General features: G+C 35.2%; 3 protein-coding genes across 5 annotated transcripts; 2 read left to right on the plus strand and 1 right to left on the minus strand.

Moving 5' to 3' along the window:
• Window positions 1–204: 204 nt before the first annotated feature.
• On the plus strand, window positions 205–3,846 carry LOC118035064 (uncharacterized). The gene is made up of 2 exons (XM_035040556.2): window positions 205–655; window positions 1,111–3,846. Exons 1-2 carry the CDS (start codon window positions 592–594, stop codon window positions 3,423–3,425), a joined length of 2,379 nt encoding a protein of 792 aa, XP_034896447.1. The 5' UTR covers window positions 205–591; the 3' UTR covers window positions 3,426–3,846.
• A 1,625-nt stretch (window positions 3,847–5,471) lies between these two features.
• On the plus strand, window positions 5,472–12,776 carry LOC118035073 (uncharacterized). 3 transcript variants are annotated; one of them, XM_035040563.2, is made up of 4 exons: window positions 5,472–5,614; window positions 6,099–6,178; window positions 7,393–7,576; window positions 7,767–12,776. In XM_035040563.2, the coding sequence occupies exons 3-4, from the start codon at window positions 7,477–7,479 to the stop codon at window positions 12,590–12,592; spliced, it is 4,926 nt and encodes a 1,641-aa protein (XP_034896454.1). In that variant the 5' UTR covers window positions 5,472–5,614; window positions 6,099–6,178; window positions 7,393–7,476; the 3' UTR covers window positions 12,593–12,776. The 3 variants fall into 3 exon arrangements, with proteins under 3 accessions (XP_034896454.1, XP_034896458.1, XP_073264299.1); XM_035040567.2 differs by having other exon boundaries at window positions 7,412–7,576; XM_073408198.1 differs by lacking the exon at window positions 6,099–6,178 and having other exon boundaries at window positions 5,512–5,614.
• Window positions 12,777–16,003: 3,227 nt separating this feature from the next.
• LOC118035094 (mitochondrial adenine nucleotide transporter ADNT1) lies at window positions 16,004–20,459 on the minus strand. Its single transcript, XM_035040584.2, has 8 exons — window positions 20,023–20,459; window positions 18,090–18,138; window positions 17,761–17,924; window positions 17,602–17,639; window positions 17,171–17,283; window positions 16,963–17,076; window positions 16,368–16,712; window positions 16,004–16,267 (listed from the first exon to the last, which is right to left on the minus strand). Exons 1-8 carry the CDS (start codon window positions 20,178–20,180, stop codon window positions 16,184–16,186), a joined length of 1,065 nt encoding a protein of 354 aa, XP_034896475.1. The 5' UTR covers window positions 20,181–20,459; the 3' UTR covers window positions 16,004–16,183.
• Between the last annotated feature and the right edge of the window lie 5,817 nt (window positions 20,460–26,276).

Raw genomic sequence — 26,276 nt, forward strand, 5'->3', positions numbered from 1 at the left:
GTGGCCCAAATGTTGTCTATGAAATTGAGATAACAATATTTTGCTGACCAACTTTCCACGTCTAGAGATGTAATTCACTCTCTTTTTTATGTCGACTGGAAGTATTGTTTTCTCGGTGGACCATGTTTTGTCATAGTCAAGTGTGGATCGAAGCCCTCTATGCTTGATGTAGAGGGTTAGAGAAATTAAAATTATCTGATAACATTAATTTATCTATGGCTATTGTCAATTGGTCTGCTGCAATTCCTTTGACTAAGCTTCTCCAGGTTTTAGATTCAACACCCTCCTTTCTTTTAAATTAATATCAAGGAACCTTAGACTCGAAGGCAATGAAATTAATACATTCTACCGCAATTCCATGCACATATACTGAACTGTGAATGATCTTTTCAGAACTTAATGAGGGTTTAATAAGTTGTGTGCACGTTTCATTCTTCAACCAGCACTGCTTCTTTTATTTCAATGGATGATGGTGGTGGTGTTATGCCTTTTATCGTATAGGATCTTCAGCTGATATGCTTCAGATGAAGAGAGCATTTCATTAATTTGTTTGAGTTGGCTGTAAATTCCCGATTATAAATCAAGAAGGTGATGGAGTTCGTCGGCAGCCATGAAGATCCTGAAAACATCGAACAAATCGAAGAGACTACAAGAGGTGCAGTATCTCTTATGTATAAACTCAAATTTCCTAAAATCTGCACTACTGCAGGTTATGATACTCAAGAACTGAGGCCAAAAAGAACGCATTTTCAGTATCTATAAGCGTCCAAGTTCAAAAGAGAAATTTCCTGCTAAAACTGAATATCCTCGTTTTACCAGTTATGTCAGCATTTGGCTCTCTATTTAGAGTTTAGACTGAAGGCAATTATGCAAAAATATTACAATTTGAATCTCGCAAGAATTGCTGAAGTTTGATTACATTTCTTAACAGGCCTTTCCCTATACTTCTCACCAGTTATCTGTTCTTCATAGAATCTTGAGCTTTGTGGTTTCATTCCCAAAGATGTTTAGTTTCTTGCTTTAAAGAATAGAGTGCAGATATACTAGTTATAGCCAGTTGTTGAAGGTTTAGATATTGAATTCCATATTTTCGTCTTATTTAATTTGCAGACATTGAACATAAAGTGGGAAAGATCTTGAAGCTTATACAGAACAATGGCCCAGCCAAGAAGGGTAAGATCCCGGAAGATTCAAAGAAAAGATCAGAACTTGTTGAACTTGTCGAGGATTTTCACAAACAGTACCAGTCTCTCTACGCACAATATGATTATCTCAGAGCAGAGATGGGGAAAAAGGCTCCAGGCAGGAAAGAGAAGGAAAGTACTTCCTCTTCATCCTTCTCCGATTCAGAGTATTATTCTCCAGACATAGGCAGTGGCCTCCTCATAGATATGCATCTTGAAGCATCAGAGTACGGCTCTGCTGGAGAACTTGATGCTGCAAGCTTAGAAGCAACTGGGCTGAAGCATAGGTTGACCTCTGCTACTGCTGAAAACGAAGCTTTACGCACCAAATACAGCGCAGAATTACAAGAAGCAGACACCGTCAACAAGCAAAATAGGGAACTTTCAGCTCTTGTGAAGGTACATGAGCTTCATGACAGTCAAGCATCAGCTCAGATAAAGGAGCTGGAGGGACAGTTAGCAACACTGAAAACTGAGATGGATTCCTTGCACACCCTGAAGAAAGATTTCGAGGCACAGATTGAAAACAAAGCAGCTGAAGCTAAACATCTTCAAGAGAAAAACTCACAGCTGCTTTCACGTGTTTCGGAACTTAAACTGATGTCAAAAGAGAAAGGGGATGAGATATCTACAATCCAGAAGCAACTGAAGGATGGTGAGAAGAATTTCACATCTAGAATTGAAGATCTAATGGCACAGGTCAACAATCTGCAATTGGAGACGGTTTCTTTACGTTCTCAGAATGCTAAACTGGAAGCAAGTAAGCGGAAGGAAGTATCAGCTCAAGCCAAGGGCTTAAAGAACCGAATTAATATTTTGCAGAAGGAATTGGAATCCTTTCGAGGTGAGAAATCTCAACTGGAAGCTCAACTGAACATGAAAACCAAAGAAGTTGCGGAAAACCTGCTCCGGACAGAGACTTTGGAAGGTGAAATAGCAAAGAAGGCTATAACTGAACAGGAACTGCTAAAAGAGAAAGAAACCTTTCTTGTGCAAAGAGAGGACCTGGAACTAGAAGCGAACTCTATCCGAAACCAAAAGAACAGACTGGAAGAGCTGATAAGAAGTAAGAACCAAGAGACAGATCAGTTGCGAGAAGAAGGGGAGAGGATGCACGCTAGAATATTAGAACTGGAGGGGATCTTATTAGATAGAGGGGATTCCTTTTCTCCTTGTCAGAAAGAATATGACAGCAGAGAGAATGAAACTTCTACTCAGATTATGGCCTTGAAATCACAGGTTTTTAGCTTACAACAGGATTTGGATTCCTTGCTGAGTGAGAAGAGTTTAGTGGAGACACAAAACGAGAGACTAAGGCGAGATGTTATGCAAATCCAGTTTCAGATGGAAAATGAAGTTCACAATTTAACGAGCAAGGTTGGAGAGCAGCAGAAAATCCTGAAAGACAAGGAGGATACTATAAAAAAGCTAACCGAGGAGACTAAAGTAGTCAGACATCATTTGCTGGATTCTCCAAAATATCGGTCATTGGATTCTCCAAAATATCGGTCGCTGGATTCCCCAAGGACAAATCCTCAGTCTTTAGAAAGGAAGATAGAAGAACTAGCAGGGAGCTTCCACATGAAAATGGAAAATCATATTCGAATCTTGTATCAGAGGATTTTAGTTGCCGAACAAATTCATGCTGAAACCAAAGATAGCTACAAGAAGATGAAAGACAGACTTGATCAAGAAAACATAGAGCTTAATGAAAAAACAAAAGCATTTGAAGGTGAATTGAGGAAGATAAGGGAGATGTTCTTGGATGCAGGAGAGGTATTTTCAGGAGCGGAAACAATGCTCAAGAAATTCTACGAGGACAATGAAATTCTCTCCGACCCCATTTGCCGAATCTCAAACGAGCTTCAGTTTGCGAAGAGATGGATCACAGAAACAAAGGATGAGATAAAAAAGCTGAAACATAACGTGGATAGTTTGACATTGCAACTCAACGGCAAGGAAGAGAAGGAGCTCTTGTTAAGAGAAAAGGTGTGGAAACTAGAAGCAAAGCTGAGCAAGGAAGGAGGAGAAAAGCTGAATTCTGTTAGTCAGCTTGAGAGAATGGTAGTAAATTTAGAGCAGCAGGTAAAACATAAGGAAGATATTTTTCTGGGTGTCAGTGAGGAGAAGAGGGAGGCCATAAGGCAGCTTTGTATCTTGGTCGATTACCATCGCAGCCGCTATGATCATCTCAGAGAAGCAATATCAAAGAAGACTGTTCATATCAAGAGAGTGGCTTAGAAGAGATTTGCAGACATTTTCTTCTTTTGTTTATTAATGCTGTTATTCTGGTTTTAACAACATTAATTCTTTCATTAAACAAACAGCTTGTAAACTAGTTCCAATATTTGTTCAATAATCAAATATGGCATCGTCCTTCTTTGGAGCCTGTTTTGCTTTCTGCTAATTTGTTCAACCTTTTCTTGCCATGGAGATTGCACATGGTGTCAAACAACCATCTCTGCTATAAAAACATTTTTAAAACAGAGGTGCACATGTCCACTGAAATCTTATACTTAGTTTTGTTTGATAAAATAGTTTAATTTCATTATATAGAATTAGGATGATAAAATAGTTTAAACTCATTAGATAGAATTAGGATGATAAAATTTGCTCATGATCGCACTATTCTCCAACATATGAAAGATAGGTTTTTAGCTGAAACACAGATAAATTATCAAATAAGAAAAGGAAAAATTATAACAAATATTAATTGAGGAGAGGAATTCACTATTCCCCGCATAGTGATATGTGATTTCTTTAGTTTTTTTTTTTAATTATCAATCTTATCTTTTTGACATTAAGTTTAAACTTGATAGTTTTAAGTTAATTTAATTTTTATTAAGTTACCTTAAAATCATGACCCTGTTGTTAAATATTTTGTCAAGTGTGGATTTCCTTTTTGTTGACATCTCACTATTTATTATATTTTTATTTCTATTTTCTATTTTAATAATTATTTCCTCTTTATTGTTAGCTTTAATTTTCCTATCATAATATTTATTTTTTCTATAGTAAAAGAAAGAAAATAATAATAATAATAGTTTTTTTTTCTATTTCAAGTGTAGATTTTCATTTAGAAATATTAGGATTTACTTCTCATTCTTTTTTAAAGCCAGAGAAAATCATTAATACGCCAATGTTAATAGAATAAATTAGGGGTGAGTAAAAAAATTAAAAAAATTGATTAAATTGAGAAAATAAAAAAAATAATTAAAAAAATCAAACAGTGAAAAAAACTGATTGATTTAGTTTGGTTCGATTTATAAGCCTGAAATTGAAAAAACCGAACTAAACAAAAAAAAACCCAAGTCAAACTAAATTTTAAAAAACGAGTTAAAACCAGTTTGAACTAGTTTTTATCCTAAAAAAACTAAACGAACCGAAACCGGTCGGTTTGAACTAATTTCAATTTTAAAAAAAAAAAAAATTGAATTTGATTAATTTTTTATAAAAACTGAATTAAATAAAAAATAATCACTCTTAGAATAAATAACATTCTTAGCTTAATAGTTGAAGATGATAACCGGAAATGAAATGGAAAAGGAATGGAAAGAAGGAAACAAGAAAAAATATATATAAAATCAACATTTATATTTATAAGAGAAAATAATTTGGGTATTTGCTAAAGAAAATATGAAAACATGATATTATGTGGAGATAAGAGATCATAGATGATAATAAAGAGAAAATTAAATAAGATGAGGTTTATAATATTAAAAAGTATCATTCATTATATCTAAATAAAATTGAGAGTTAATAACAAGTGTGAAATTATTTAAAAAATAAATCATATCCATTGAATGAAAGAATATCTTTTTTTTTTTTTTTTTATCTCTATTTCTATTCAGATAAATAGAAAGGACATCTTTGTGAAAATGGGTATAATTGTCATTTACTTATGTCATCACGAAGGCTATATATTGAGTATTATTGGTTTAATGAAATTTAGTGACCGAGAAATGATTTTCCTATTTTTCTCTCCACTCGAAATTAAAAACCAAATGAACCATTCAAAAAAGGCATGATTGGTGGAGAATATACATGCAGGAGCACAGTGACTAAAAACTCAAATCCAGACAAGATATCCAACTAGGCGCGGGAAACAACTCATACAAATGGGCCCCACAAACTACCAATCATTTCTTTATTTCCGAGAAAATAAAATCTCCCGTTTTCCGCAGCAAAAACTCACGATATTTCTCTTCACATTCAGTGACATCTCAGTGGCTTTATTGTAATAAAAAGTAAAGCACGAGGATGATTAGATCAAGAGAGAAGGTTCCAAAGATTCCATCCTCCCCCTGAAATTGAAAAGCTAGAAAATGCTGTACCGGTCGTTTTGAACCTCTCTCTCTGTCTCTCTCTCTTCAGTTTCAAATTTTAGAGCGTTTCGTTTTTCTTAAATTTCTTCCGAGCTAGAATTACAGGTAATTAATTCTTGATTATGATCTTGATCAATCTCATAATTTTTTGCACTTAATTTATGCTTAACTAGGAATTTCAGCTTTTTAACTTTATTTGCTTATGTTTCTCCATCTTTTCTTGATTTTTTTTAAAATTATTTTTAGCTAGTTTTTTGGTCGATCAAGTTGTTGTTTTTGATAATTTGAAGTTCGTTTCTAGTGGACTAAATAGTAAATTGCTGATTGATTAGCATATGTTGATCGTTTCCTGCTTGTTTGTTCGTTTATTTGTTTAGTTTCCTGATTTTAATCTTTTTATTGACTGTGTTGGTTAAGGTTTTTGTTAGTCTGATTAAAAGTAATTACGTTACGATCATGATTTTTTCTAGTTCTGGTTAAATTTTTCTTCTTCATCTTTTTTTTTTTTTGAAGATTGATTGTATTTTTTAGCTGGAAATCTCTCTGGTTAATTGTTTAGTTTAATTTTTTCTTTCTTCTTGTTTTTTAGTTCAAATCTTGGATTTTTTTGGCAAGCATGAGCTAAGCTTACCAGGGAAGATTGAAAGTGAAAGCAAAGGAAATTTCCTGGTAAGCAAAAAAAGAAGATTTGCTTTAATTTAACTTTATGCCGTTTGTAGGTTTCTATGGTGGAAAAATAGTTTCAAGCTTTGAAAGTGGATCTTAATATGAATCTTAAATCAGTTTTAATTATGTTTGAGGAGTAGCGTGTTATATTACTGGAAAAAGAAAATACCAAAAAGAACAGCTCACTTTTAACAATATTAAGCTGTCATTTTCTACTCTTGAAAGAATTCTCGTTTGGCTTCTACTTATTCTGGGGTGCTTTGATTTGATTCCTTATTAGTGGGTATGAGATGGTGCCAGATCTGTAATGACATGTTTGGCTGTTTAATTATCCATTTTTAGTTGAAAAATGGTCTTTTAAGAAGGGGAAGTTTATTGGTGTGTTGGGTCCATGGTTTTGAAAAATGGCTCTTTTAGTGGGACTTGTTACAGTGAAAAGAAGATGGGATTTTGGAAATGGGTGGATCTGAAATATGGTTATTAGTGAGGATACGCAACTTTATTTGCTTGGTTGTGATTGGGAATCCAAATGTGACATGGGTTTTTATCTGTGTTTGATTTTACCTAATGGAACGATGATGTTAGTGGGTGTTTGGGATCATTTTATAATTTTCCTTTTAATAGCTGAGTTTTAGTAGGGACCGGTCATATCCAGTTTAACAGCTATACTTTCAAAACAGTCTTTAACTCGCATCTCATACAGATATAGCCTTTTAAGTGTATCAAAGAAATACTCAGATTTTATTAATTCAAACTGGATTGATTTTCATTTCACTATCAACATCTGATTCTGCATTTCAAATTTCGTCAAAGTTAACATCAAATCGGAGCTATTATCCTGTTTCTAGGATGATGGTGAGAATTTTATTGATGTTGGGACATTTGTATAGCCATGAGCTGCAGGCTATCTGCCGAAGTTATATTATTAGCGTAGAACAGGTCAAAGTCAATTTCTTTACTGATTGATGTATTTCACAAATAGAGCCTGGTAAGTTTTGTTTGAATAGTTCAATAAGATCTCTAACTTTCTGCTTGAATGATTTCATTTGTGTGGTGTTCGCTTAAAATGACTGATCTTGCAAGCCACTTGTTGATCATTTATCTTCTCATGGCTGACCCACTTCATTTAACTGCTTATACGCACGTTCAATTTTGGTAAACCATTAATAAGCAGCTGGAATCTTATTGTGTTTAATTATCAAAATCCTGATATGCAGATTTTATAATTTCAAGCAGAAGATGGAGAATGCATTTCTGAACATATAGCTGCCAAGGAAAGTCAGATTGAAAATTTAAAGAGGATGACAAAGAAAAAGCATGATTTCCGTGAATCATTAAAATCCTTCATTGGAACTCACATTGATCCGGAGAAAGATGAACAGCTAAAAGAAACTAAAACAGGTGATTTTCTGTACCAGTAATTTTGGAGATGGTGAAATGGCATTATGAAAACTGGAAAAAAAATGAATTCTATCACCTTTCTCACGGCACATTTTGAGTTGTCTCTGCAGGCTTATTGTTTTGTGCCTTAAGCTCATCTTTTCCATTGTAAATTTGGTCAATATTTAACTTTAAGACCTTTCCTGCGCAGAAATTGATGACAAGGTAAAAAGGATCTTGAAGCTTATCAAAGAGGAAGATCTTGAAGAACGAGATGGCCTCTCAATAGAAAACTCCAAAAAAGAGCCTCTTCTTGAGCTAATTGAGGATGTCCAGAAACAGTACCATTTGCTCTATGGACAATATGATCATCTGAAGGGAGAGCTGAGAGAGAAAGTTAATGGCAAACATGGAAAAGATACCTCATCTTCATCTAGCTCAGACTCAGAATTTGATGATTCTTCTAAGCACAAAGGCAGTAAAAATGGTCATTTTGAAAGTGAAAAGATAACAGATGGCATAAAGCAAGAACTTGAAGCGGCAAATCTAGACGTTGCTGAACTGAGGAGTAAGTTGAGAGCTACAAGTGAGGAAAGGGATGCTTTAAAGTGGGAACATCAAACAGCTTTGAACAAGATACAAGAAGCAGAAGAAATCATCAGAAATTTGAGGCTTGAAGTTGAACGATCAGATGCTGGCAAAGCACAACTTTTGATTGAGAATGGAGAACTGAAGCAAAAACTAGATTCTGCTGGCGTGATAAAAGCAGAACTGAATCAAAGACTGGAGGAACTGAACAAAGAGAAAGATAGCCTGATTTTGGAGAAAGAGGCTGCCATGAGAAGCACTGAAGAGAGTGAGAAGATCAGAGAAGCTTTGAAGTTAGAATATGAGACAGCTTTGATCAAGATTCAAGAAGAAGAGGAGGTCATCAGAAATTTGAAGCTTGAAGCTGAAAGTTCAGACACTGATAAAGCACGACTTTTGGCTGAGAGTGGGGGACTGAAGCAAAAACTAGATGCTGCTGGCGTGATAGAAGCAGAACTGAATCAAAGACTGGAGGAACTGAACAAAGAGAAAGATAGCCTGATTTTGGAGAGAGAGGCTGCCATGAGAAGCATTGAAGAGATTGAGAAGAACAGAGAAGCTTTGAAGTTGGAATATGAGAGAGCTTTGATCAAGATTCAAGAAGAAGAGGAGGTCATCAGAAATTTGAAGATTGAAGCTGAAAGTTCAGACACTGATAAAGCACGGCTTTTGGCTGAGAATGGGGGAGTGAAGCAAAAACTAGATGCTGCTGGCGTGATAGAAGCAGAACTGAATCAAAGACTGGAGGAACTGAACAAAGAGAAAGATAACCTGATTTTGGAGAGAGAGGCTGCCATGAGAAGCATTGAAGAGAGTGAGAAGATCAGAGAAGCTTTGAAGTTGGAATATGAGACAGCTTTGATCAAGATTCAAGAAGAAGAGGAGGTCATCAGAAATTTGAAGCTTGAAGCTGAAAGCTCAGACACTGATAAAGCACGGATTTTGGCTGAGATTGGGGAACTGAAGCAAAAACTAGATTCTGCTGGCATGATAGAAACAGAACTGAATCAAAGACTGGAGGAACTGAACAAAGAAAAAAATAGCCTGATTTTGGAGAAAGAGGCTGCCATGAGAAGCATTGAAGGGAGTGAGAAGATCAGAGAAGCTTTGAAGTTGGAATATGAGACAGCTTTGATCAAGATAGAAGAAGAAGAGGAGGTCATCAGAAATTTGAAGCTTGAAGCTGAAAGCTCAGACACTGATAAAGCACAGCTTTTGGCTGAGAATGGGGAACTGAAGCAAAAACTAGATTCTGCTGGCGAGATAGAAGCAGAACTGAATCAAAGATTGGAGGAACTGAACAAAGAGAAAGATAGCCTGATATCGGAGAAAGAGGCTGCCATGAGAAGCATTGAAGAGAGTGAGAAGATCAGAGAAGCTTTGACGTTGGAATATGAGACAGCTTTGATCAAGATTCAAGAAGAGGAGGAGGTCATCAGAAATTTGAAGCTTGAAGCTGAAAGCTTAGACACTGATAAAACCCGACTTTTGGCTGAGAATGGGGAACTGAAGCAAAAACTAGATGCTGCTGGCGTGATAGAAGCAGAACTGAATCAAAGACTGGAGGAACTGAACAAAGAGAAAGATAGCTTGATTTTGGAGAGAGAGGCTGCCATGAGAAGCATTGAAGAGAGTGAGAAGATCAGAGAAGCTTTGAAGTTGGAATATGAGACGGCTTTGATCAAGATTCAAGAAGAAGAGGAGGTCGTCAGAAATTTGAAGCTTGAAGCTGAAAGCTCAGACACTGATAAAGCCCAACTTTTGGCTGAGAGTGGGGAACTGAAGCAAAAACTAGATGCTGCTGGCTTGATAGAAGCAGGACTGAATCAACGACTGGAGGAACTGAACAAAGAGAAAAATAGCCTGATTTTGGAGAAAGAGGCTGCCATGAGAAGCATTGAAGAGAGTGAGAAGATCAGAGAAGCTTTGACGTTGGAATATGAGACAGCTTTGATCAAGATTCAAGAAGAAGAGGAGGTCATCAGAAATTTGAAGCTCGAAGCTGAAAGCTCAGACACTGGTAAAGCACGACTTTTGGCTGAGAATGGAGAACTGAAGCAAAAACTAGATTCTGCTGGCGTGATAGAAGCAGAACTGAATCAAAGACTGGAGGAACTGAACAAAGAGAAAGATGGCATGATTTTGGAGAAAGAGGCAGCCATGAGAAGCATTGAAGAGAGTGAGAAGATTGGAGAAGACTTGAGAATCTTGACTGATCAGCTGCAAGAAGAAAAAGCTACCACAGGGCAAGAACTAGAAGCTCTTAAAGCAGAACTTTCTATCATGAAGCAGCAGCTGGAATCTGCAGAACATCAAGTTGCAGAATTTACCCATAATCTGAGTGTCACCAAGAAGGAGAATGATTCTCTTACCTTGAAATTATCTGAAATCTCAAATGAGATGGAGCAGGCACAAAACACAATTGATGGACTCGTAGGTGAATCGGGTCACTTAAAGGATAAATTGGGTGACAGGGAAAGGGAGTACTCATCTCTTGCAGAGATGCACGAGACACATGGGAATGAATCATCAACTCGGATAAATGGATTGGAGGTACAAGTAAAAGGTCTGGAGCTGGAGCTGGAATCATCGCAAGCCCGGAATAGAGATCTTGAGGTGCTGATTGAAAGCAAGGTGGCTGAAGCAAAGCAACTGGGAGAACAGAATCAGGGATTAGAAGCCCGGATTTTGGAACTTGAAATGATGTCAAAAGTGAGAGGGGATGAACTTTCTGCTCTCATGAAGAAACTCGAGGAAAATTATAATGAATCATTCTCTAGAACAGAGAGTTTGACAGTGCAGGTCGATACTCTGCTAGCAGACTTCAAATCTATTCGTGCCCAGAAAGAAGAATTGGAGGAACAGATGGTAAGTAGAGGTAATGAAGCATCAACTCGAGTTGAGGGGCTTATTGATCAGGTCAACATGTTACAACAACAACTGGAGTCTCTACGCAGCCAGAAAGTTGAACTTGAAGTGCAACTTGAGAATAAAACTCTAGAAATTTCAGAATATCTAATTCTGATAGAAAATTTGAAAGAGGAGATAGTAAGCAAGACTGAAGATCAACAAAGAGTCCTGGCAGAAAAAGAAAGTTGCTCAGCACAAATCAATGATCTGGAACTAGAGGTGGAGACTCTGTGCAACCAGAAAACTGATCTTGGGGAGCAAATAAGTACTGAAACCAAGGAAAGGGAGCGATTGGGAGAGGAAATGGTGAGATTACAAGAAAAGATCCTTGAAATGGAAAAAAAACAAACAGAGAGAGAGTTCGAGTTATCTGCCCTCCAGGAGAGACATACAAATGGGGAGATTGAAGCTTCTGCTCAGATAATGGCTTTAACAGAACAGGTCAACAATCTGCATCAGGAATTGGATTCTTTGCAGACTGAGAAAAACGAAATGCAATTGCAGCTTGAAAAAGAGAAGGAAGAATTTTCAGAAAACCAAACTGAAATGGAAAATCAGAAATCTGAGCTCACGAGCCAGATTGCAGAGCATCGGAGAATGCTGGATGAACAGGAGGAGGCACACAAAAAGCTAAATGAGGAGCATAAGCAAGTTGAAGGCTGGTTTCAGGAGTGCAAGTTGAGTCTTGCAGTAGCAGAAAGGAAAGTTAAAGACACGGCAGAAGAATTCCAAAAGCATTTGGGTTCTAGAGATCAGATGGTAGAGCAGTTGGAAGAAATGATTGAGGACCTGAAGAGAGATCTTGAAGTAAAAGGAGATGAACTTAACACCTTGGTCGAGAATGCGCGAAATATAGAAGTTAAGCTCCGGCTGTCAAACCAGAAGCTCCGTGTCACGGAACAATTACTAACAGAGAATGAAGACGCCTTTAGAAAAGCGGAAGAGAAGTATCAACAAGAGCAGAGAGTGCTTGAAGAAAGGGTTGCTGTATTGTCTGGGATAATCACCACAAATAATGAAGCTTATCACAGTATGGTTGCAGATATCTCAGAAAAGGTAAACAATTCATTGTTAGGCCTGGATGCTTTGACCATGAAATTTGAAGAAGATTGTAACAGGTATGAGAACTGTATTTTGGTAGTTTCAAAGGAGATTCTGATTGCGAAGAATTGGTTTGTGGACACAAATAATGAAAACGAAAAATTGAGAAAGGAAGTAGGTAATTTAGTTGTGCAGCTACAAGACATAAAAGAACGTGAATCGGCATTAAAGGAGAAGGTTGAGCAATTAAAGGTCAAGGTCAGCAAGGAAGGAGTGGAGAAGGAGAATTTGACCAAAGCTATCAGCCAACTGGAGAAAAAGGTGGTAGCATTGGAGACGATGATGAAAGAAAAGGATGAGGGGATATTAGACCTCGGAGAGGAGAAGAGGGAAGCAATAAGGCAGCTATGCATATGGATTGAATATCACCAAAGCCGCTATGATTATCTCAGGGAGATGCTCTCAAAAATGCCCATTAGAGGCCAGAGGGCATCTTAGGAGCCCTCAATAACATTTCTCATTACAGTATATTCATTTGGGTTTTTCATTGTGATGGGTTGCTTTTCATTTCTTAATTTTTTTTTTTAATTCAGAAAGTTTTGTTGTTGATAAGAATATCCTATTGATGATTGTTTTTAAAATATTTGTTAGTCAGTAAATGTCAAAGCTAGCTTGCACGAGATTCATCAGTTGCATTATACAGAATTTATGTTGCCCCCTTGATTTTGCTGAAAACAATAGCTAAATCGACAATCTCTCTTAAAACCTAAATTTCCTTTCGGCAACCAGTCTTTCTCATTAGCCCTTGTATCATGTGAACTGTATCATAATAAGAGAGAACAAACATGTCTTTAAAACTTGTATCATAATAATAATAAATAAACAGAGGAGAAAGGATTTAAAATGATTAAGGCCCCTTATCCTTCTGGCTTCTGTATTGCCATATCCCTATTCAAATCTGCTACCTCAGGAGTTACCTCCTCCAATCATGTTCTAACTCCACTATAAACACATACAAGTTGCCTATGCCAGCCATGATATTAATTCTTGGATAACACGGGTTGTCCTTTTCAAATCTGCTACCTCAGGAGCTACCTCCTCCAATCATGTTCTAACTCCACTATAAACACATACAAGTTGCCTATGCCAGCCCTGATATTAATTCTTGGATAACACGGGTTGTCCTTCGTTCCTACTATCAAATTTAGAGATTTGGTATGGCTCATTCTTCCTGCCTCCCCCAACGAAGTTTTCTCATGACTTCCAGCTGTGAATATTAAAGGCATAAAAGAGGTTAAAACCCATACACCTCCACTAGATTGGCATAATTTTCTTCTGCTTCCCCTTGTGTGTTCTACTTATGCCAACTTTTTTAGGCACAACTTTTTCTCTATTAGATTCATTTTGTCTCTTGTTTGAGGTGGTGATTTGATCCCAAAAACCTTACCCCTAAAAAAGACTTTTCCATGCAACGTTTAGGGAGGTTTTCCAATCCCATTAACGACATCAGGGGATTTCATGGGGTATCGAATCAGTCCCTGGCACAGCTACAAAAGACTTAACGTTCATACTTCATAGAGAGCCTAGATTTGTTCCCTTCGAAAGTTTACATCCACAAATTGAGTGTTCCTTTGTCAATGGATTTCGATCAAAATGGATTGAGAATGGACATCTCACGACGACTTCATTGATGGCAAGTTCAAAAATTTTACATTGTGGATTAAAAATTACTTATTGCATTGATCTAGACTAATAATTATGATGATTTATTTTTTTTTAAACTCATTTTGATTTATGAAGAGGATGCATAGAAGAGATAGAGGAATTGTTTTTAAATTTCAGGTTTTTTATTTATTTGATTAAAATCTTACATTTTTCTTTATGTGGCTTGTGACCTTTTTTATTTTATTATTCATTTTGTATCTATTTTTCTAATTTTATACAAACACCCTCTAACATAGGTTTAGAGTGTGTTTGGTATTACGGTAGTTGTTGTGGTTGTAGTTTGAAAAAAATTGTTTTATAAAAAGTATTTTTGGTTGAGGTTGGTTTGAAAAAATAGGTGTTTGGTTAAAACTGTAGTTAAAATTAAAGTTGAAAAAAAAATAGTTTAATGTGTTTGATTAAGAATGTTTTTGAAATTGAGGTTATAAAATAATTTAAAAATATATATATTAATATTAATGGTTTTAAATTTAAATATTGTAAAATTAATTACTCCTATTACATCATGAAAAAAATAATACTTTATATAAAATATTTTTTATTATTTCATTAAACTATTTATAATTCTATTACGTACAAAATTCATCTGATAAGAACTACAGTTTTTATAATTTTTTGAGCGTGTAATAAAATTAAATAAAATATTATCAGATATAAAATTGATATTACTATACGAGTAAATTTAATTCACTCTATACTAGTTTTTCGAGAAAAAAATATTGTTCACATCGCGAATGAATTTAATTCTCTAAACTAGTTTTTTTTTTTTTAAAAAAAAAAAAAAAAACAAACTGCGGACAGCGCAAGCGAATTGCATTGTTCACGTGAACAGTGCAGGTTATTAGTCTACAGTGCGTGAAAAGCAAGTTTTCATAGCTTTTCATGTACAACGTTTTAAACGCAAGAAACACGTGGGCCCCATGCATAGTAAATCGCTTTTTTTATTACCAAACAACTTGGATTGCGTTTTAAATAAAACATAGCCGCAACTGCATGGACAAACAAAGTCTTACACAGAAACAATTGTGTATAAAGCATAGTTTTGAAACCCGGACCGGCCCGGCGGGTCGACCCGGGCCTGAGACTGGTCCGAGTCTAAGTAAAAACCCGCTTGGGAGTTGGCCCGACGAAACCCGATCGACTCAGCTAGTCAACCCGGAACCCGGGCATACCCGGCTGAAACCTGATCTCTTTTATTTTTATATATACGACTCGCTGCAGAATTGCAGAGCCAACATTCAGACTGGAAACAGAGGCAAATAATAACCAAAATTCTCAATTTACATGTAAAAATTTTGAATATAACTCAAATTAAAGAAGATGGAGATGAACACTTGCCACTAATGGAACGAGCTAGAGTTAGAATGGGCAAACAATCATCTTTGGAGGAGGAACACAATAATTTTACTCGAGCTAAAAAACGAAGACCAAATGAAGTTGCCTTCAATGCAATGGAGGAAGACAATAGCTTTTTTCAACCTAAAGAAAGAACATCTCTGGAAGTTAGAGTTAATACATTGGAGCCGATTAGCTCCTCCTCAAATAGCAACAGTGATATTGTTGCTTATAGAGTTTCGTTGGTGGTTTAGAGTTATACAAAGAAAACCTAATTAAAGGAAAGCAATTTCAATCTATAGCTCCAACTCTTTTCAAGGCTTGTGGTGCTAAAATGGATGTGGGTTTGGAACGACAAATTTATGGTCAAATGATTTTGGTTGGGGGGTTTGATGAGGATTTGCATGTTGGGAATTCTATGATTGATATGTATATAAATATGGGTTTCTAGAGTGTGGGCAAAAAGTATTTGATGAAATGCCTGATAGGAACATGATTTCTTGGATGGAATTGATTTCTGCTTATGGGAAGAGTGGGAACATGGAAAGTGCAGGAAAGTTGTTTGATGGGTTATTTGATTTTTAATTTTTTTTTAGTTGACCCGGGTCAACCTATCTGACCCATGACTCGATCATTAGACCGGGTTGGGTTTCGAAACTATGGTATAAAGAGGGAGAAACACTAACACTTGCTAAAAATACATTTGAGAGTACGGATAGCTACACGCTCCCAAAATTTTTAAAAAAATTATTTAAAATTATTTTATATATTTTTTTAAATTATTTTTAATATACTAATATTAAAAATGAATTTTAAAACATATATATATATATATATATATATATATATATATTATTTCAATATATTTAAAAATAAAAAACAAATACTATCATAATATCTATCACTCTCTAAAATAAACTTCTAAACTTTCCGGCTACCTCGAAGTAAGATAATCCCCGAAAACTGACCCTCTCCTTGTATTTCCTTTCATTTCCCTTGCAAGTCGGATAATTTATTCCTCTCATTAGTTCAGTCAGATATCCTCGTCTCAACTCGAAGAACGTCCTTTACCATCTCGTATGTCACAAAAGCAATTGCTATCGAAGGGACCACCTGCAAAAGGAAAAAACAAAAAGATCTCCTTAGACGACGATAATGATAAAGTCACAAGGGATTCCAAATAAGATGATCAAAACTAAGTTACTACACTGACCTTCACTGAATTGGGGACCAAACCCTTGTACAATGCTCCAAATCCCTCATGACGAACTGTTTTCCTGAAGGCATCAACCATACCAGTATATTCAAGGGCTGTTTTGCCCCTCCCATCACCAGTGACAACTGAAGCAGCATCCTTCCAGCCAACCATCTGCATTCTTCGTCGGATCACATCGAGAGGATAAGCAACTGTCTGGCCAAAAGTTCCAGCAGCAGCCCCACATGCAAGCCTTGTCGCCACACCCAATTCATTGTCCTCAACTAGTCCAAATGGTTTCGTTTTGAGCAACCAATCTTTTAAAGATTCATAAACAGCAAAGTTCAGACCCACATATGGTATCTGTAATCGTCATACTTCAGGTCATTAGATTAAGTAAGCACACAGATAATTCACTAACGGCATATATGAGGATTGAAAAAGAAATTTTGGCCTAGTATTTCATTGAAGAATAGGTATGACCTAATGAAGGAAATGCAACCTCCAATGCTGATGATAACTTAGGTATCTATGCATAAGAACATAGACATCCATGGTGCAGATGCACAATCAAGGACTGATGAAAGCAATAGAGACCAAGCCATTCACTTACAACTCCTATTACAGAAGGCAGCCAGCCTTTGTATAAAGCCCGGGGACCTTCCTCCTTAAGGATTGTTGAGAGAGCATGAGCGATTCCTCTATACTGGCGAGGAGACTTGTCTGTCTGCAAGTATTCATATGGACAATCTTAAGTCATCAATGGTACGATGACTAGGGGGTTTCACATGTTCACAAAGAGTACGTATAGATCACAGCACCTGGACAGTTAGCCGACCACGAACCATGTCCATTGGGTAAGTTGCTGACATGGCAATAATTCCAGCACATGCACCAGCTCCAAGACGTAAAAGAGGAGTAAGCTGTGCATCATCTGCAAGAGGGAAACTAAAATGTGGTGCTTTTCAAGCTAGAAATCCATTAAGCTCAATGGCTATAATTTGAAAGCCAAAAATAGCTTTGCTAAAGATAATCCCAGAGTTCAGTACAACTCAATTTGATGATCGTATTCTGTATGACACATAATAATGCATGCATAAATTGACACCACCCTCACCAAACTTCTATAAAGGATAAGAATTCCATGTAAAAGTGATGAAAGGTCAGAAAATAGAAAATGGACTTCAACAGTAAACGAAGCTCACAAATATAATAGAGTAACATATAGAACAAAAAAGAGGGATGGCCATACCGTTTCCAGTTTGCCGCCTATAAAACCATAATATTCCCCTGTTTACAGAAAAAAAGAGCAAAACACAGAAAATCTATGTAGCCAGACTAATATGTAGGAATGAATGTTGCTGGCAGCTGATAGATAGTAAATTAAAGAGAATGAAACACCAAAACATACTTGGATGCTTCCTCGTAACTGAAGAACTTGACTGCTGAATTTGGGACAATTCGAGCACAGTTAGTGCCGTTTCCTTTAAACATCCCTCTTAAGCCCTCAGTTCTCCATATGTATTTCAAACCCTGAATCGTTCCATTGTATTTTATACTGTGAGGATTTTGAACCTGCATGTTTCAAAAGTAAATTCACTCTAGTTAAACAGGAGGAGTCATACATGCAGAATGCTTATGGAGAAATTCTAAAATTAATATAAAATTCAGCATGCAATGTAATTGTCCATGATACAGAAAGTCGGAACTAAATGGCCATATAATTAAAGCAAAAACTACCTGCAATAGAATTTTTAGTCTTTCTAAGGGAGCAACAGCTGTACGTGACCTGAAACAATAGCGCATATAATGTCTTCAGTATGGAAAATGCTCACCCAAGTGTGCATGTGACAAAAGATGAAAATTCAGTTGCTAATGTCTAGTGATGATAGCTATTATCCATGTAATATCGAGACAGTGGTGCTAATTAATAAATTGGAACATCCTCAATCACACTGAATGATAATAAATATAAGACAACCATTCCTTAACTTATCTTCAATGGCTGCCACCTCTATTTTCACATGGATGCAGTCATTTTTTCATTGGCTATTCATAAAATCACAACTTAGTTATACACCTCAGCAATTCCCACTAATATCCAACAGACCACCAATGAACGCTCAATATTAACATTTTCGCAAGCCCGTCATGATATAAAAAACCCGACATTTCATATGAAAAGTCAGACCTTTACCTTTCCGAGAAAAAAAAATTAAATTTCGAAACAGGAAACCTATTATCTTTAAAGTCTAAATTTATAAATATTTTAATCCACGACAAAAAAGCACTATTTTTTCTTTTCATGGAGGGAAAAAAAGGCAAACCATAACAGTTATAAAAAAAACAAAAAAAAAAAAAACAGAGAGAAACAGTCCTTTTACTGCCTTATTACTTTAGGGTATTGTTTATTTTTTTCATTTCAAAAATTATTTTGAAATTTTTTTTTTAAGAAATTAATTTTTATTTTAAATTAATATTTTTATTTTAAATTATTTTAATATGCTATTCTTTTAAAAAATATTATTTTAATATATTTCTAAAAATTTTAAAAAATAATCACTGTGATACTCTAAATTACGTTATAATTACATTATAAAACCAAAAATAACCATCAATTCTCTCACGAAATTTATAGTAAACAACAATCCTTTCTTAACTAAAAATAAATAAATAATTCATTTTTATCCAGGAATTAATTAAAATCACAGTCACTTCCACCCAAGAAAAAAGTTTGAATCCTAAATAAAATAATCAATAAAACACTAAAAAAATTAGTTAATAAAAGGAACTCACACTCCACCAGCAACACCACTAATATTTGTATAACTAAGTTATTTCTCAGTAATTGAACGATTCTGATCAACAAACAAGTGATACCGAAACAAGGAAGTAAAAATATCAAGAAACCATGGACTTCATTGGCTATACATAAAATCACACCTTAGTTATACACCTCAGCAATTCCCACTTATATCCAACAGACCACCAATGAACGCTCAATATTAACATTTTCGCAAGCCCGTCATGATATAAAAAACACGACATTTCATATGAAAAGTCAGACCTTTACCTTTCCGAGAAAAAAAAATTAAATTTCAAAACAGGAAACCTATTATCTTTAAAGTCTAAATTTATACATATTTTAATCCACAACAAAAAAGCACTATTTTTTCTTTTCATGGAGGGAAAAAAAGGCAAACCATAACAGTTATAAAAAAAATAAAAAATAAAAAACAGAGAGAAACAGTCCCTTTACAGCCTTATTACTTTAGGGTATTGTTTACTTTTTTCATTTCAAAAATTATTTTGAAATTTTTTTTTAAAAAAATTAATTTTTATTTTAAATTAATATTTTTATTTTAAATTATTTTAATATACTATTTTAAAAATATTTATATTATTTTAATATATTTCTAAAAAAATTTAAAAGTAATCACTGTCATGCTCTAAATTACGTTATAATTACATTATAAAACCAAAAATAACCATCAATTCTCTCACGAAATTTATAGTAAACAACAATCCTTTCTTAGCTAAAAATAAATAAAGAATTCATTTTTATCCAGGAATTAATTAAAATCACAGTCACTTCCACCGAAGAAAAAAGTTTGAATCCTAAATAAAATAATCAATAAAACACTAAAAAAATTAGTAAATAAAAAGAACTCACACTCCACCGGCAACACCACCAGCGAAAAGGGACTTGCAGATATTAAGAAGGGCAGTTCCCGGTGCTTTAACGCCTTCACGAGCAAGTTTAGCCTCTTCTGCGAGATTCACGATCGTAGAAACAGCAGACTCGCTTGTTTTCACATCCTCTGATGCCATCACCCGAACCCTAGAAAAGTGATCAAAATTACAGCGTTGACTAGTGTGATTATTGATATTGATTAATTTGGTGAGGGTTTAACCAGCCTGCATTTGCTATTAGAGAAGGAGAGAGAGAAAGATGGAGGCGACTGTTTTGAGTGAGAGAGGAGAAGAGACGAAACGAGGGAAACTAATGTTCTATTTATAAGTGAACATTGCTACTACGACCTTTCATTATTACTGGTTAATGTAATCGTGCCGCGGATGAAATATTTTTATTTCTTATCTGAATATTAAAAGCATTATCTGAAAATAATTTGTTTTTATTTTTAAAAATAAAATTTATCTATATAAAAGATAAATATATACATATAGAAGAATTAGAAAAAAAAAAAGATTTAAATACATAATTAAAAAAATAATCACTATTTAAAAGAGAAAGGATAATGATTTAAATATATATTTAAAAAAAATTTAGAGAAAAACCCATAAAAAAATAATTATTAATCTAAAAAATAATAATAATAAAAGCCAGGCGTTGTTGGCCCTGACAAACCAGGCCAGCTCGCCTGGCTCATTTTGTCAGAGCCCAAACGCAGGCTTACAAAGGATGGAATAGTATTGGGTCCAACAGTAAGGTGGACTTTGACCGAAGACCCTAACCCTGGCTTACCTTAAAACCATCAGAGAAAGAACAAGGATTTTGAAATATTGCAAGGAAGGAATATGAAACCTAGGTCTTCTCTTTTAGTACAGGTTCAGCCCTAACTCTTATAAATGGTTGTTCTTCAATGGGAACGATATTCCGGAGTCATATCGAGGCTAAGCATAGCAAGAAGTAGGGATTTTGAATAATCATATCAAAATCCTGAGCTCCAATTCTAGATCCCGTAACCAATCAATACTAGAAAATTATCTCCACCTTACAAATTCTCAAATCATTATCAGGCAGTCTCTCATTTTAGGTAAAAAGCTACAACAAAAACACTCATGAATTGGTGGGTGGCCTCCTTTTTAGATGATGAACAGAATTACTTCTTCGCGTTAACGTAAGGATCTAGTTCTGGGCTTCCGATTCCTGTTTGACTAACTCCTCTAATAGCAATCACAATCTCATCTAGGGCTTCATGTGCTTGGCTATCAATCTTCTAAGATGTCTCTTGAGATATATTTTATGACACAAATGGTCCCCGACAAATTGTATAATATCAGAACTAAAATAATATCGTAAGATTAGAACAAATAAAGGACCCTCCAGGAATCTAAAACATGATCAAAAGCAGGAAGAAAATGGAGGAGAAAAGAGAGGCAGGGCGAGCAGCTGTTAACGTGTGGGACTGTGGGAGTCCCTTGTATGATTCATATGAAATAGCTTCACTTGGTCATGTCATTGACAGGCACAGCTTGGCCTTGCCGTCTCCAGCTGGATCGAGAAAGGAAGGCAGGCATGTCATCCAGCATTCAAGCATGCCAGGAGATCAAGAAAAGGGTCCTGAGGTCAAGCAGGAAGGAGCTTTATTTAAGATAATTAGGGTTTTCTCCTGGAAGAGAAGGACGATCAAGGAAAGGAGTGATAAAGGCCTCTACAAAACCTGGTGATGGATTTCCGTTCATGCACCCCTGTTGCTAAATATTGTAAGAACATCTGGGAAAACCCTGTGTATTCCCTCATTATTAATAGAGTTTCAAATCTTTAAATTTTGTCAATCTTGCTCCAAAGTACGTAATCGACTTTGAACAATATCACCCTTTCCTCGATGCCATTTTAGTGATGGTTAAATATCTCGACAAGTGAAATTACTAGATAAACTTAGTCTAGCTATTTTATTTTTTATTAATTAATAATAAATATACATTAGATATTTGAAATTCGATGTATAATTTATAAATATCTAAACTTTGTACTCAATATAATATAAACTAATTGGCATCCTGTCGAATATCAAGATTCATGTGGTGTTTCTTAGCCCAACAAGTCTTTATAGGTTTTGAGCCTAGTCGAGACAGACCATCTATGAAACGATTTTATTGGCCCCACATTACCGTGGTTATGTTGTAGCCATTAGTTGAGGAGTTGACCCAGGAGGATAGTAGCCATTAATTGCCAGGTCAACTGTGATTAAAACTAGGGGTGTGCAAAAAAACCGGAAAACCGAAAAAACCGAGAAAACCGAGAAAAAATTAACCGAAAAAACCGAACCGAAAAAAAAAACCAATTAAACCGATTAGAATAGTTAGGAAAAATCCCGGTTCGGTTCGGTTTTCGGTTTTACAATGCAGGAACCGGTTAAACCGAACCGAACCGGTTAAAAAAAAGCACTATAAATAGAAAAATTATCCCCCCTCACTTTTTCTCTCCAACCCTAGCCGCAGCCCCCTCACTTATTCTCTCCATCTCCCTCCCAGCAGCCCCCTCCCCCTCTCCCTCTTTCTCTCCCTCTAGGGCCTCTACCTCCCAGCAGCCCCTCTCACCTCTTTAATTTGTTTTTCCATTGATATACATGGCCATGTCATCGTTGCTTCCTGCTTTTCTTCTCTGCTACTTTTCATTTCCTGGCTATCTTCTTGTTTACTAATTATACAAGTTGCAAAAATTTTTGAGGGGTTTAGTTTGTTAAACGAAGACCCCTTGAGAGAGTGAGAGGACATCATATGCTAGATGTTCTTCTTTTGAAAGATGCGTGGGAGCCCTTGGATCCTTCCATTTCAATATCCATTGTTATGATCAAGGCATGAGAAAAATTATAACTGTTGAACAACCTGTTTTTATGGCTTCAAAGCGTTGAAACTAAGGGCAATTGAAATAATTTTGATAAAGTACTTGAAATTCGTTTGCATATAGGTTTGTTCGGTTTTTTGAAATAAAAAACCGAACCGGACCGGACCGAAACCGGTCGGTTTGACTCGGTTTCGGTTCGGTTTCGGTTTTTTTTTCAAAAAAAAAAAAGAACCGGTTTGGTTGTTTTTTTCAGTTCAAAACCGAACCGAACCGAAAATGCTCACCCCTAATTAAAACTGGCAAACAACTGGATTTGGGCCCCATCTGGGATTGTGACCCTAAGCCACGTCTGACTGTGTTGTGCGCTCATGGTATCCATGGAGGTTTTTAAGACTATTTTTAATTAAAGATATATTAAAATAATTTTTTTTATTTTTAATAATAACATATTAAACCATAAAAAAATATAAGAAGCATCATTTTTATTTTTTTCCAAATAAAAAGGAGGTTGTGATGCAAAAACTCACAAGCATCTTTTATCTCCTGTTTGCTGCAGCTATCTGGACAGCTTTTTTTAGCAGTTGTCGGGTCATGCCTCAGCTTTTTAGATGCTAACATTAGGGGTGATCATTTCCGGTTCGGTTCGGTTTTTCCCCAAAATAAGCAACCAAACCGAGAAAAAAAAAAAAAAAAAAGACACCCGGAACCGAACCGGACCCAGCCCAAACCGGCCGGTTCCGGTTCGGTTTAGGTCCGGTTTTTTAGCCAAAAAACCGGACAAAGCTATATGTATTATTTGGGCTTATTTTAGGCTTTTTAATGGGCTTTTTAATGGGCTTCTAATGGATTTCTAGTGGGCTTACAATTAAATTTGCTATTATCTCATTTTCTTTGAAGATTTCAAATATATTTAATTTTTTTACCTTTAAATATTCAATTGTATTAAATTATTATTATCAATCTTATGTTTATTAATTTTTTGACCATTAAATATTCATTTATATGAAATTATTAGTGTCAACTGTCAATCTTGTGTTCAATATATTTTTTAACTTACTAAAATTTTTCTACTTCCGAAAAGTTTAAATAAATAACACACACACAATCACACACCAATAAGTTAAAATCCAAATTACAAAATACAAACCATTGCCTTCAAAGGGCTTAACAAAAAAACAACAAATAACATAATTATAAAACACTCCAAGCCACAAAAAAATAAATCTTCATGTGCACATCATCTCAATAAAAAAGCACTTCCAAGAGCATTGCACTTTGATTCCTGAAATTCATAATCTAGAATTATAACATAATAAATTAAATCAGAAGATATAAAAATTAAAAAAAATATATATATTTATACCATATGTTTTCAAGACATGCATCAAAAATTCACAATTTGTGAACTAATTATCATCCGTTGCTAAATGCAACTTTCCAGCAAATTCTACAAAATAAAATATTAAACATGTTAGAATAAAAATGTGTTAATTAATAAATAATCAAATAAAATGTGTAAGTTTTTAAGAAACGTTACCTGATTCAAGGTTTTCGTAGGTTTCCAAATCATTCATCAAGGTTGTATTATTAGTTGAAATTGGACCATGATGCAACCAATTTTGACAACAAATAAGTGCTTGAACTGTTGCTGGAGATAGAGAACTTCGAAATTGGTCGAGTATACGACCACCTGTGCTAAAGGCTGATTCGGAAGCCACTGTGGATATAGGAATAGCAAGAACATGTTGTGCAACTTTCGAAAGTATCTTATATTTTAAAGCATTAATTTTCCACCAACCCAAAATATCTAATTTATCATCATCAGGATCCTCACAACCATCACTCAAATACCTCTCAACCTCATTTCTATTTTCCACACTATCTTCCTCTTGTAAGTGCCTTTTGAACCGAGCTAAAGTGTTAACATCTACCTCCATGTCATCAATAGCATCATTATCATCTTGTTTATGCCTATTATCATCCATCACTTCATTGGCTATCAAATAAAACTCATACAAGCTCACCAAATTATCTTTCACCTTTTTTGTTAGTAATTGTGCTTTGTCACAAGTATACAACTCACCAAAACAAAATTTCACATATTTCAACTTAAGACGAGGATCCAAAACATTAGCCACATACAATAAAAAATTCTGATTTGCTCCACAACCCCAATACTTCTCAAACTTACTCATCATGTTAATCGCCATTCCATTCAAAAGATTATCTCTACTTTTACACAATTGCAACAAGTTTGTATGCATGTAAATCAATTCATTGAAGAAAGAATTTGATGTAACATGTAATGAGCCAGAAAATTTCAATGTAACCATGTAAAAGATCTTTAAAAACTTCAGCAAAGTTCTAGCATTTTCCCAATCCTCCAAACTAGGCGGCCCTATGTTTTTTTTATTTCCCTTTGAATCAACCTCCAAAAAGTAACTCATATACCTAGATTCACTTTGACTTAACCTCATAAAGACCTTTTCAAACTTTTCTGCAGCTTCTAACATAAGATAAGTTGAATTACATCGAGTTGCAACATCCAAACACAATGATTTCTTACACTCTATATGCAACTTTTCTGCACACTTTTTAAATGCAAGTAGCCTAGAGGGTGAAGATCTCACAAACCTAATTGCATTTCGAATCTTAACAACCGAAACATTCATCTCTTTCAAACCATCACATACAATGAGGTTGACAATGTGTGCACAACATCTAACATGCAAATGTTCATTTGACAATATATTAGTTGGCCAATCTTTCATCACATTCTTCAAATATGAAATAGTAACACTATTAGAGCTTGCATTGTCTACTGTAACAGTTAAAAGTTTATCAATCCCCCAATCTAACAAACAATTCTCAATAACTTGACCAATTGTGTCACCCATATGATTGGAAACTTGACAAAAATTCAGAATTCTTTTATGCAAATTCCATTCATTATCAATCCAATGAGCCGTTAAGGACATATAGTTAATGTTTTGGATTGATGTCCATGTATCTGTTGTTAAGCATAATCGTTGACCCTTAAGAGCTCTCTTTAATCTTTCCTTCTCTTCAACATAAAGTTTCAAACAATCTCTCATAACAGTGAAACGAGAAGGAATGTCAAATCTAGGCTGCATGGTCCTAGAATATAATTTAAACCCCTTACCCTCCACAAAATTAAAAGGCAGCTCATCAATTATAACCAATTTCACTACTGCCTTTCTGCATTCATCATAATCATAACCTATTGCCTTAAGAGTTCCCACACTTCGATCTCCTAATTCACCCCCTACTTTATTAGGTTCTAATAGCAAAAATTTTTGCTTCTTATCAACCACAAAAGGAAACTTTTTGCATACTTTCAAATGACTCCACATATTACTTGTCCCATTAATAAT

The sequence above is a fragment of the Populus alba genome, chromosome 3, assembly GCF_005239225.2.
Source record: "Populus alba chromosome 3, ASM523922v2, whole genome shotgun sequence".
NCBI lineage: Eukaryota > Viridiplantae > Streptophyta > Magnoliopsida > Malpighiales > Salicaceae > Populus > Populus alba.

Bases quoted from the DNA above. Each gene is read 5' to 3' on its own strand.
- LOC118035094 (XM_035040584.2), bottom strand. From the start codon at position 20,180: ATGGCATCAGAGGATGTGAAAACAAGCGAGTCTGCTGTTTCTACGATC. The intron at 17,284-17,601 runs GTATGGCCATCC...TCCCTCTTGCAG, and splicing joins TAGGCGGCAAACTGGAAACG to ATGATGCACAGCTTACTCCT. The intron at 16,268-16,367 runs GTCAGTGTAGTA...TTCCTTTTGCAG, and splicing joins TGGTCCCCAATTCAGTGAAG to GTGGTCCCTTCGATAGCAAT.
- LOC118035073 (XM_035040563.2), top strand. From the start codon at position 7,477: ATGACAAAGAAAAAGCATGATTTCCGTGAATCATTAAAATCCTTCATT. The intron at 7,577-7,766 runs GTGATTTTCTGT...TTTCCTGCGCAG, and splicing joins GCTAAAAGAAACTAAAACAG to AAATTGATGACAAGGTAAAA.
- LOC118035064 (XM_035040556.2), top strand. From the start codon at position 592: ATGGAGTTCGTCGGCAGCCATGAAGATCCTGAAAACATCGAACAAATC. The intron at 656-1,110 runs GTGCAGTATCTC...TTTAATTTGCAG, and splicing joins AATCGAAGAGACTACAAGAG to ACATTGAACATAAAGTGGGA.